The sequence below is a fragment of the Thunnus albacares genome, chromosome 23 (genome assembly GCF_914725855.1).
Source record: "Thunnus albacares chromosome 23, fThuAlb1.1, whole genome shotgun sequence".
Lineage (NCBI taxonomy): Eukaryota > Metazoa > Chordata > Actinopteri > Scombriformes > Scombridae > Thunnus > Thunnus albacares.
In genome coordinates, this window is record NC_058128.1 from 192780 (window position 1) to 205917 (window position 13138).

The 13138-nt window shown below is 42.9% G+C and overlaps 1 protein-coding gene across 1 annotated transcript; it reads right to left on the reverse strand.

Moving 5' to 3' along the window:
• Window positions 1–1699: 1699 nt before the first annotated feature.
• On the reverse strand, window positions 1700–12883 carry LOC122975007 (ADP-ribosylation factor 4). The gene is made up of 6 exons (XM_044343158.1): window positions 12578–12883; window positions 12089–12169; window positions 4621–4730; window positions 4273–4344; window positions 3341–3466; window positions 1700–2490 (listed from the first exon to the last, which is right to left on the reverse strand). Exons 1-6 carry the CDS (start codon window positions 12642–12644, stop codon window positions 2404–2406), a joined length of 543 nt encoding a protein of 180 aa, XP_044199093.1. The 5' UTR covers window positions 12645–12883; the 3' UTR covers window positions 1700–2403.
• Between the last annotated feature and the right edge of the window lie 255 nt (window positions 12884–13138).

A 13138-nucleotide genomic window follows, 5' to 3' on the forward strand; every position in this document is an offset into this window, starting at 1 on the left:
GTTAAAGTGTAAACGTGGTCACTAGTGATGGTTAATTAAAGTGTAAACATGGTCACTAGTGATGGTTTATTAGTGTAGAGTGTAAACATGGTCACTAGTGATGGTTAATTAAAGTGTAAACATGGTCACTAGTGATGGTTAATTAAAGTGTAAACATGGTCACTAGTGATGGTTAATTAAAGTGTAAACGTGGTCAGTAGTGATGTTTAATTAAATTGTAAACATGGTCACTAGTGATGGTTAATTAAAGTGTAAACGTGGTCAGTAGTGATGTTTAATTAAATTGTAAACATGGTCACTAGTGATGGTTAAAGTGTAAACATGGTCACTAGTGATGGTTAATTAAAGCGTAAACATGGTCACTAGTGATGGTTAATTAAAGTGTAAACATGGTCACTAGTGATGGTTAATTAAAGCGTAAACATGGTCACTAGTGATGGTTAATTAAAGTGTAAACGTGGTCACTAGTGATGGTTACTTAAAGTGTAAACGTGGTCACTAGTGATGGTTTATTAGTGTAGTGTAAACATGGTCAGTAGTGATGGTTAATTAAAGTGTAAACATGGTCAGTAGTGATGGTTAATTAGAGTGTAAACATGGTCACTAGTGATGGTTAATTAGAGTGTAAACGTGGTCAGTAGTGGTGGTTAATTAGAGTGTAAACATGGTCAGTAGTGATGGTTAATTAGAGTGTAAACATGGTCAGTAGTGATGGTTAATTAGAGTGTAAATGTGGTCAGTAATGATGGTTAATTAGAGTGTAAACATGGTCAGTAGTGATGGTTAATTAAAGTGTAAACATGGTCAGTAGTGATGGTTAATTAAAGTGTAAACATGGTCACTAGTGATGGTTAATTAAAGTGTAAACATGGTCACTAGTGATGGTTAATTAGAGTGTAAACGTGGTCGATAAATGTGCTGATTTGTTCTTGGTTACAACAGAACAATTGAAACAGAAGTTAATGATTTCAGGTAATTGTTACAAGAACATTTTGCAATTAGTTGCATTTTGTGTTATAATTACATGAAATGATTAAAATACATTTTTACTGTTTTAACAACTTTTATCTTATTTCACTAAACTTTAAACCAAATCTCCACGTCACTGACTAAACTTACTGAATAAGAAACTTTGATTTTGTGTGAAAGTGTTTCATGATAAACCAACAGTAATATGTTGATTTATTAACAGAAGCTTTGCTGTAGTTTGGTAACAAGATCGATCATTAATTCATGAAGATATTTGACGGATCTCATTAAAACAAGAATCATCTTTTTTTAACATTATTTTTTGGCATATGTGCCTTTATTGGACAGTCATTAGTGAGGAGGCAGACAGGAAACGAGGGGAGAGCGAGACGGGTGGTACGACATGAAACAAAGGACTCTGGCTGGAATCGAACCAGCGACGACGTAGTTATGTGACGTGTGCAGCAACCACTTGGTTACCGGGGCGATCCAGTAATGCCTTATTTAACTCTTTAAATCTTCGTACAGTGAAAAAATGTTATGTTCAAATTCTTTCTTTTAATGAAATGTGATAATTTGGGGTGATATAAATGATATAAATGTTTATTTCAATATATGACTTTCTTTCATAGCTCACAGCAGAACGTAGTTCAGTCGTCTCCAGTTTCACATTTCTGACTGACAAACAATCAGGACACGAATCTGAGCAAAAACATAAAAACAGGAACCATTGAGAAGAAAAAAACCTTTATTGCATCATCGTTGTCTCTCTGCTTCTTCTTCACATTGTTACGGAATGATGAGGCCTTCAGGTTCTGCTCTGTGGAATGAGTCATCACATGACAGGTCACCTGTCACAAACCCCTCCCACACCAACCACAGGTAACTGCCACCTCTCATAAACCCCACCCCCAAATGCAGATGAACTGTCACCTGCTGTTGGCCCCTCCCACCAACTACAGGTAACTATCACCTGTTGTAAACCCCGCCCCCTGACCCACAGGTGACTGACACCTGCTTCTGGCACCGCCCCCTGGCCCACAAGTAACTGACACCTGCTTCTAGCCCCGCCCCCTGACCCACAGGTGACTGACACCTGCTTCTAGCCCCGCCCCCTGACCCACAGGTGACTGACACCTGCTTCTAGCCCCGCCCCTCTCATCCATTACAACCTGTCACATGATTCTGAATTAAAACATGCGGATTAAAAGAAAAAACAGATCTAACAAACATCTGCAGAGACGACAGGAGGAAGACCAGAAGAAGAAGAGGATGATGGGAAAGTCCGAGACGACACATTTATAATTTAAAAAAAACAGAAACAGTCCTGAAACGCTCCTCCTCCTCTTCTTCCTCCTCCTCTTCTTCCTCATCAGTCTGTACACGGTGACATCAGTTGATGACATCAGTCGCTGCTGCTTCCTGCCAGCTGCTCTAACGTTTCGACAGCTCGTTGGACAACCAATCCAGACCCTCATACAGACCAGTACCCTGAGTGGCACAGGTGGCCTGGACATGCCACTGTGGACAGACAGGTGAGACATTGATCAGAGACAGGTGAGACATTGATCAGAGACATTGATCAGAGACAGGTGAGACATTGATCAGAGACGGGTGAGACATTGATCAGAGACAGGTGAGACATTGATCAGAGACAGGTGAGACAGTGATCAGAGACATTGATCAGAGACAGGTGAGACATTGATCAGAGACAGGTGAGACAGTGATCAGAGACATTGATCAGAGACAGGTGAGACATTGATCAGAGACAGGTGAGACAGTGATCAGAGACAGGTGAGACATTGATCAGAGACATTGATCAGAGACAGGTGAGACATTGATCAGAGACGGGTGAGACAGTGATCAGAGACAGGTGAGACATTGATCAGAGACGGGTGAGACATTGATCAGAGACAGGTGAGACATTGATCAGAGACAGGTGAGACAGTGATCAGAGACATTGATCAGAGACAGGTGAGACATTGATCAGAGACAGGTGAGACAGTGATCAGAGACATTGATCAGAGACAGGTGAGACATTGATCAGAGACAGGTGAGACATTGATCAGAGACATTGATCAGAGACAGGTGAGACATTGATCAGAGACGGGTGAGACAGTGATCAGAGACAGGTGAGACATTGATCAGAGACATTGATCAGAGACAGTGATCAGAGACAGGTGAGACATTGATCAGAGACATTGATCAGAGACAGGTGAGGCAGTGATCAGAGACATTGATCAGAGACAGGTGAGACATTGATCAGAGACATTGATCAGAGACAGGTGAGACTGATCAGCTCAACATTAGTTGTGTGTGTAGTACAGACAGATGTATTGATGATTGTATTGATTGGAGTATTGATACGTACAGTTCTGCTGCGCAGGCTGTGCAGACCCAGTTTGTCGGTGAGTTCACTGACCCCCATGGCGTTGGGAAGATCTTGTTTGTTGGCGAAAACCAGAAGCACCGCCTCCTTCAGCTCGTCCTCCTGGATCTGCAGACAGAACGGCTCAACAATAAGACCAAACGGTAAAACGCCACGTCAAGCTGGTTAATGTAGCAACTCTCACTATCAGGCAAGTGGTAAAAAAAAGAGTTAAATTAATAAAATAATCGTTGTATCATAAATGATGTTCCTGTTCTCTGGCCCCTCCCCTAGCACGCATCACAGAGTACTGGTCCACGTCATTGGCCGATCAAGAGCTGAGTAGGTTAGTAGTGTGATATGTGAAACAAACATCCCTCAGGACTATATGAGCTGTCAAACAGAAGAATCAGTGGAGAAGATAATGTTTCACTGCCATAAATACATTAAAGAGGGAAATCAGGAAGCTGGAAGAGGAAGAAATGAGTCTAACGGTTATTGATCAGCAGGTTGGAGAGTCTTTCCTTTATTTGATCAGAAGAATTTAAAGTTCAGTGTAATATGACGATTTTAAATATCACATCTATGAGTCTGTGTCCTCGTTTCATTTATTTACATGAAGATTAAACATGACGATTAACTTTAAGTCTTAGTTGTTCTTTGATGACCGCTAATAAATAAAACTATTTGCATGGAGGCGGATAAAAACCGACTACTGGACAGCCGACCTCTGACCCGGACCAGTGAAAAAACATTAATGACGTCACTGATACAGTCACGTGACCGATGAAAGATGTAAATGAATCTGACAGGTCGTTAATGTGGAGCTGCTGATAATAACTAGATATTGAACATTATGATGAATGAAGGTCAGATCAATAATCTAGAATATAAATATTATGTAAGAACAGCTGAGACGTTCAGGTGCAACTCACCATCTTGGAGAGTTCCTCTGCGGACTCTGCAACTCTCTCTCTGTCGTTACTGTCCACCACGAAGATCAGACCCTGTAGAGGTCAGAGGTCAGTCACACACACACACACACACACACACACACACACACACGTGTTCAGGTACAGTGTTTATGTTCAGTCTGAGCTGCTGCAGCCTGTTGAAGAATCTGATCCATCTGACAGAAAAGCAGCTGAAACCTTCAGACTGTGTTGTGTGTTGTGTACTGTGTGTTGTGTATTGTGTGTTGTGTGTTGTGTACTGTGTGTTGTGTACTGTGTGTTGTGTACTGTGTGTTGTGTATTGTGTGTTGTGTGTTGTGGGTTGTATACCTGTGTGTTTTGGAAGTAATGTCTCCACAGAGGTCTGATCTTGTCTTGGCCGCCGACGTCCCAAACTGTGAAACAGATGTTCTTGTATTCCACCGTCTCCACATTAAAGCCTGAAACACACCAGCAGATGAACCATTAAAGCCTGAAACACACCAGCAGATGAACCATTAAAGCCTGAAACACACCAGCAGATGAACCATTAAAGCTTGAAACACACCAGCGGATGAACCATTAAAGCCTGAAACACACCAGCAGATGAACCATTAAAGCCTGAAACACACCAGCAGATGAACCATTAAAGCCTGAAACACACCAGCAGATGAACCATTAAAGCCTGAAACACGCCAGCAGATGAACCATTAAAGCCTGAAACACGCCAGCAGATGAACCATTAAAGCCTGAAACACGCCAGCAGATGAACCATTAAAGCCTGAAACACGCCAGCAGATGAACCATTAAAGCTTGAAACACGCCAGCAGATGAACCATTAAAGCTTGAAACACGCCAGCGGATGAACCATTAAAGCCTGAAACACGCCAGCGGATGAACCATTAATAGCCTGAAACACACCAGCGGATGAACCATTAATAGCCTGAAACACACCAGCGGATGAACCATTAAAAGCTTGAAACACACCAGCGGATGAACCATTAAGGCTTGAAACACGCCAGCGGATGAACCATTAAAGCCTGAAACACGCCAGCGGATGAACCATTAAAGCCTGAAACACGCCAGCGGATGAACCATTAAAGCCTGAAACACGCCAGCGGATGAACCATTAAAGCCTGAAACACGCCAGCGGATGAACCATTAAAGCCTGAAACACGCCAGCGGATGAACCATTAAAGCCTGAAACACACCAGCGGATGAACCATTAAAGCCTGAAACACACCAGCGGATGAACCATTAAAGCCTGAAACACGCCAGCAGATGAACCATTAAAGCCTGAAACACGCCAGCAGATGAACCATTAAAGCCTGAAACACGCCAGCAGATGAACCATTAAAGTCTGAAACACGCCAGCAGATGAACCATTAAAGCCTGAAACACGCCAGCAGATGAACCATTAAAGCTTGAAACACGCCAGCGGATGAACCATTAAAGCTTGAAACACGCCAGCGGATGAACCATTAAAGCTTGAAACACGCCAGCGGATGAACCATTAAAGCCTGAAACACGCCAGCGGATGAACCATTAATAGCCTGAAACACACCAGCGGATGAACCATTAAAGCCTGAAACACACCAGCGGATGAACCATTAAAGCCTGAAACACACCAGCAGATGAACCATTAAAGCCTGAAACACGCCAGCAGATGAACCATTAAAGTCTGAAACACGCCAGCAGATGAACCATTAAAGCCTGAAACACGCCAGCAGATGAACCATTAAAGCCTGAAACACGCCAGCAGATGAACCATTAAAGCTTGAAACACGCCAGCAGATGAACCATTAAAGCTTGAAACACGCCAGCGGATGAACCATTAAAGCCTGAAACACGCCAGCGGATGAACCATTAATAGCCTGAAACACACCAGCGGATGAACCATTAAAGCCTGAAACACACCAGCGGATGAACCATTAAAAGCTTGAAACACACCAGCGGATGAACCATTAAGGCTTGAAACACGCCAGCGGATGAACCATTAAAGCCTGAAACACGCCAGCGGATGAACCATTAAAGCCTGAAACACGCCAGCGGATGAACCATTAAAGCCTGAAACACGCCAGCGGATGAACCATTAAAGCCTGAAACACGCCAGCAGATGAACCATTAAAGTCTGAAACACACCAGCAGATGAACCATTAAAGCCTGAAACACACCAGCAGATGAACCATTAAAGCCTGAAACACGCCAGCAGATGAACCATTAAAGCCTGAAACACGCCAGCAGATGAACCATTAAAGCCTGAAACACGCCAGCAGATGAACCATTAAAGCTTGAAACACGCCAGCAGATGAACCATTAAAGCTTGAAACACGCCAGCGGATGAACCATTAAAGCTTGAAACACGCCAGCGGATGAACCATTAAAGCCTGAAACACGCCAGCGGATGAACCATTAAAGCCTGAAACACGCCAGCGGATGAACCATTAATAGCCTGAAACACACCAGCGGATGAACCATTAAAGCCTGAAACACACCAGCGGATGAACCATTAAAAGCTTGAAACACACCAGCGGATGAACCATTAAGGCTTGAAACACGCCAGCGGATGAACCATTAAAGCCTGAAACACGCCAGCGGATGAACCATTAAAGCCTGAAACACGCCAGCGGATGAACCATTAAAGCCTGAAACACGCCAGCGGATGAACCATTAAAGCCTGAAACACGCCAGCGGATGAACCATTAAAGCCTGAAACACACCAGCGGATGAACCATTAAAGCCTGAAACACGCCAGCGGATGAACCATTAAAGCCTGAAACACACCAGCGGATGAACCATTAAAAGCCTGAAACACACCAGCGGATGAACCATTAAAAGCTTGAAACACGCCAGCAGATGAACCATTAAAGCCTGAAACACGCCAGCAGATGAACCATTAAAGCCTAAAACACACCAGCAGATGAACCATTAAAGCCTGAAACACGCCAGCAGATGAACCATTAAAGTCTGAAACACGCCAGCAGATGAACCATTAAAGCCTGAAACACGCCAGCAGATGAACCATTAAAGCTTGAAACACGCCAGCAGATGAACCATTAAAGCTTGAAACACGCCAGCGGATGAACCATTAAAGCTTGAAACACGCCAGCGGATGAACCATTAAAGCCTGAAACACGCCAGCGGATGAACCATTAATAGCCTGAAACACACCAGCAGATGAACCATTAAAGCCTGAAACACACCAGCGGATGAACCATTAAAAGCTTGAAACACACCAGCGGATGAACCATTAAAAGCTTGAAACACGCCAGCGGATGAACCATTAAGGCTTGAAACACGCCAGCGGATGAACCATTAAAGCCTGAAACACGCCAGCGGATGAACCATTAAAGCCTGAAACACGCCAGCGGATGAACCATTAAAGCCTGAAACACGCCAGCGGATGAACCATTAAAGCCTGAAACACGCCAGCGGATGAACCATTAAAGCCTGAAACACGCCAGCGGATGAACCATTAAAGCCTGAAACACACCAGCGGATGAACCATTAAGGCTTGAAACACGCCAGCGGATGAACCATTAAAGCCTGAAACACGCCAGCGGATGAACCATTAAAGCCTGAAACACGCCAGCGGATGAACCATTAAAGCCTGAAACACACCAGCGGATGAACCATTAAAGCCTGAAACACACCAGCGGATGAACCATTAAAGCCTGAAACACACCAGCGGATGAACCATTAAAGCCTGAAACACACCAGCAGATGAACCATTAAAAGCCTGAAACACACCAGCAGATGAACCATTAAAGCCTGAAACACGCCAGCAGATGAACCATTAAAGCCTGAAACACACCAGCGGATGAACCATTAAAGCCTGAAACACGCCAGCGGATGAACCATTAAAGCCTGAAACACGCCAGCGGATGAACCATTAAAGCCTGAAACACGCCAGCGGATGAACCATTAAAGCCTGAAACACGCCAGCGGATGAACCATTAAAGCCTGAAACACGCCAGCGGATGAACCATTAAAGCCTGAAACACACCAGCGGATGAACCATTAAAAGCCTGAAACACACCAGCGGATGAACCATTAAAAGCTTGAAACACACCAGCAGATGAACCATTAAAGCCTGAAACACGCCAGCAGATGAACCATTAAAAGCTTGAAACACACCAGCAGATGAACCATTAAAGCTTGAAACACACCAGCAGATGCACCATTAAAAGCTTGAAACACACCAGCAGATGAACCATTAAAGCCTGAAACACGCCAGCAGATGAACCATTAAAGCTTGAAACACACCAGCAGATGAACCATTAAAAGCCTGAAACACACCAGCAGATGAACCATTAAAGCCTGAAACACACCAGCAGATGAACCATTAAAAGCTTGAAACACACCAGCAGATGAACCATTAAAGCCTGAAACACACCAGCAGATGAACCATTAAAGCCTGAAACATGCCAGCAGATGAACCATTAAAAGCCTGAAACACGCCAGCAGATGAACCATTAAAAGCCTGAAACACGCCAGCAGATGAACCATTAAAGCTTGATTGGGGCTAGATGGCGTCTATGATGATGACGATGATGACGACATCGTTTATATCCATCTAGTTTGATGTTGTATTAAAATATAAAACCTGTTTCTTCTGTAACGCTGCTGTTTGCATCTCTGCTCTCACACTCAGTCTGCACTGAGTTTATGGAAATAGAAATAATAATAATAATAATAATAATAATAATAATAATAATCACACATCCCTGTTAAACAGGTTTCTGACTCTCTACATAATAAAATAAAATAAAAAGATTTTTAAGATATTCTTCAGTTGTGTATTACAGGAGACGGTATGGATGAAGTCGGCCATTACGACTGTCAGCAGCTTCTCCTGCAGCTGGAGGAGAAGGAGACCGGCTCAAATCCCGATCCAGCTGGTCTGCCGGCTCACCAGCTCATCACTGAATCCACATGCTGGGAACTGAGGGTCCTGGGGCGGGAGGGAGTGCTCCCCAGAGTCCAGTCCGCCGACAAAAGTCCAAGCATGTTGTGCCTACATGGTAGGACATAAAGGTCCTGAGGTGGTCTAGGTGGTGGTCCTGGAGGTGGTCCTGGAGACAGTCCAGGAGAATCTGGAACCCCTTCAGGACTTCACTGATGCTCTGTCAGGTATGTCAACTTCTCATATGTCAGACCTGTGCTTCACCTTTTCAACACAAGTCTCCTGCATGTGAGGACGACAATATGGAGACCTCATCGCCACGTCTGCCGACGCAGCCGCTAGAGACCTGATGGACCCGGTCTCACGGTGGATCCACGGTTCAGGGCCAAATACAAATAATCTCAAGTGAAAAGGTCGATGCTGAGTGGAGACGGAGTCTCAGCCTGACTCATGGACGTATAATTACAGCTGATACGGCGCTGCTCAGCCTGGCAGCCAGTTTCTCCCAGTGGCCACTGGTGGTATTACAGCGAGAATCCCCCCGAGGCCCAAACAGCCCAACCTCAGAGCGCCGTTATAAGAGAGACGTCTGTTAAACCACTAACGAGCTCAGTCAGGACGTCGCCAACCGCTAACGAGCTCCGTCAGGACGCTGCCAACCGCTAACGAGCTCCGTCAGGACGCCTCCAACCGCTAACGAGCTCCGTCAAGGCTCTTTGTTTGATATCAGTAAAACTTTCCTCGAGCTGAGAAAAAGGATTTAAAAATCTGTGACATCATCACAATATAAAGTCTGTGGGCCAATCAGGAACTGGTGGGCGGAGCCAGAAACCTACTGAGCATATAAGTTATAGTTATGTTATATTAATGTTATAGTTATATTTAAGTTATAGTTATATTTATGTTATATTAATGTTATAGTTATGTTTATGTTTTAAATGTGCAGAATTTATATTAATGAAAACTTCTGTTACTCTGTGGCAGATATAGTTTATTGATTATTACAGATAGTTGGGATGGTGGTAGTGTATTGATTATTACAGATAGTTGGGATGCTGGTAGTGTATTGATTATTACAGATAGTTGGGATGGTGGTAGTGTATTGATTATTACCAATAGTTGGGATGGTGGTCGTGTATTGATTATTACAGATAGTTGGGATGGTGGTAGTGTATTGATTATTACAGATAGTTGGGATGCTGGTAGTGTATTGATTATTACAGATAGTTGGGATGCTGGTAGTGTATTGATTATTACAGATAGTTGGGATGCTGGTAGTGTATTGATTATTACAGATAGTTGGGATGCTGGTAGTGTATTGATTATTACAGATAGTTGGGATGGTGGTAGTTTATTGATTATTACAGATAGTTGGGATGGTGGTAGTGTATTGATTATTACAGATAGTTGGGATGGTGGTAGTTTATTGATTATTACAGATAGTTGGGATGCTGGTAGTTTATTGATTATTACCAATAGTTGGGATGGTGGTCGTGTATTGATTATTACAGATAGTTGGGATGGTGGTAGTGTATTGATTATTACAGATAGTTGGGATGGTGGTAGTGTATTGATTATTACAGATAGTTGGGATGGTGGTAGTGTATTGATTATTACAGATAGTTGGGATGGTGGTAGTGTATTGATTATTACCAATAGTTGGGATGGTGGTCGTGTATTGATTATTACAGATAGTTGGGATGCTGGTAGTGTATTGATTATTACAGATAGTTGGGATGGTGGTAGTGTATTGATTATTACAGATAGTTGGGATGGTGGTAGTGTATTGATTATTACAGATAGTTGGGATGCTGGTAGTGTATTGATTATTACAGATAGTTGGGATGGTGGTAGTGTATTGATTATTACAGATAGTTGGGATGGTGGTCGTGTATTGATTATTACAGATAGTTGGGATGGTGGTAGTGTATTGATTATTACAGATAGTTGGGATGGTGGTAGTGTATTGATTATTACAGATAGTTGGGATGGTGGTAGTGTATTGATTATTACAGATAGTTGGGATGCTGGTAGTGTATTGATTATTACAGATAGTTGGGATGCTGGTAGTGTATTGATTATTACAGATAGTTGGGATGGTGGTAGTGTATTGATTATTACAGATAGTTGGGATGGTGGTAGTGTATTGATTATTACAGATAGTTGGGATGGTGGTAGTGTATTGATTATTACAGATAGTTGGGATGGTGGTAGTGTATTGATTATTACAGATAGTTGGGATGGTGGTAGTGTATTGATTATTACAGATAGTTGGGATGGTGGTAGTGTATTGATTATTACAGATAGTTGGGATGGTGGTAGTGTATTGATTATTACAGATAGTTGGGATGGTGGTAGTTTATTGATTATTACAGATAGTTGGGATGGTGGTAGTGTATTGATTATTACAGATAGTTGGGATGATGGTAGTGTATTGATTATTACAGATAGTTGGGATGATGGTAGTGTATTGATTATTACAGATAGTTGGGATGCTGGTAGTGTATTGATTATTACAGATAGTTGGGATGCTGGTAGTGTATTGATTATTACAGATAGTTGGGATGCTGGTAGTGTATTGATTATTACCAATAGTTGGGATGGTGGTAGTGTATTGATTATTACAGATAGTTGGGATGCTGGTAGTGTATTGATTATTACCAATAGTTGGGATGGTGGTAGTGTATTGATTATTACAGATAGTTGGGATGCTGGTAGTGTATTGATTATTACCAATAGTTGGGATGATGGTAGTGTATTGATTATTACAGATAGTTGGGATGCTGGTAGTGTATTGATTATTACAGATAGTTGGGATGGTGGTAGTGTATTGATTATTACAGATAGTTGGGATGGTGGTAGTGTATTGATTATTACAGATAGTTGGGATGGTGGTAGTGTATTGATTATTACCGATAGTTGGGATGGTGGTGACGATCTCTCCGAGCTTCAGTTTGTACAGGATCGTTGTTTTTCCAGCTGCGTCCAAACCGACTGAAACACGACAAAAAGACAGAATTTAAAGACAGAAAACAGAGTTTCACAGAAGATAATAAACTTTAACAAATAAAAGGCTTTAAGCAGCTTCTGGATCACTCCTATTCAAACTAACACCAACAGGAGGTTTAAGACAGATAAAAGCCGTTAAACTAAACTGGAGACACGTTAAGCGTCTCCGTTAGCTCTGAGCGTTCGCATCTGGCTAGCTGAGTTAGCATCTATTTTTAATGTTTTCTATTAAAATGTGAGTCACAGTTCAACCAGTCGGGAGTTTATAGCTGAGAAGAGAGTGAAAATGTTCTGTTTCAAGGTGAGAATCGGAGTGTAAAGAGTGTTTTTTCAGTCCCCGCCGGTCCCCGCCCGGCTGGCCGCGGAGCTAGTTAGCTTAGCCGCGGTGCTCACCCATCAGTATCCGCATCTGCTTCTTCCCGAAGAACTTGGAGAACAGCGACGAGATCGTCAGACCCATCTTGAGTAAAATGTCCCGGTTCAGCGGCGGGAGGAGTGAAAACCGACGGCGGAGAATGTCAGCCGGTTAGTCCGGGAGAAGCTGCTGGTCCGAGCCGGAGAAGAGCCGCAGGAAAGCCGCAAGAGAGCCGAACAACAGGAGGAGAAACTGCCGGAGATCAGAGCAGATCAGTCGGACAACAGAGCGGCTCCTCCTCGGTGCCACGTCCAGGCCAACGCGGAATAATTGACGTCACGCATTTGACAAAACTTTATTTAAAACAACAAAGCGTTGTGCTGCGTTCAGTTTTCACTAGAAAGATGGTACATTGAAGTTTTACTTATGATCAACAAACAAACATTTAAAAAACAACTTAAAGGCATTTCATCTGTAACCCCTCCCCCCCCAAAAAAACAAAAAAAACATACAGTACAGTAGTTGCAGTAAAAGTACATAAATATAGTGAGCTTGATGTAGTTAAAGTATTGCAGTTTTCAGTTTTTGGACTTTTTCTC

Coding starts and splice junctions, on each gene's coding strand:
- LOC122975007 (XM_044343158.1), bottom strand. CDS start 12,644: ATGGGTCTGACGATCTCGTCGCTGTTCTCCAAGTTCTTCGGGAAGAAG. Junction 4,731..12,088: donor CACCACCATCCCAACTATCG/GTAATAATCAAT, acceptor GGTGTGTTTCAG/GCTTTAATGTGGAGACGGTG. Junction 4,345..4,620: donor ATTACTTCCAAAACACACAG/GTATACAACCCA, acceptor TGACCTCTACAG/GGTCTGATCTTCGTGGTGGA.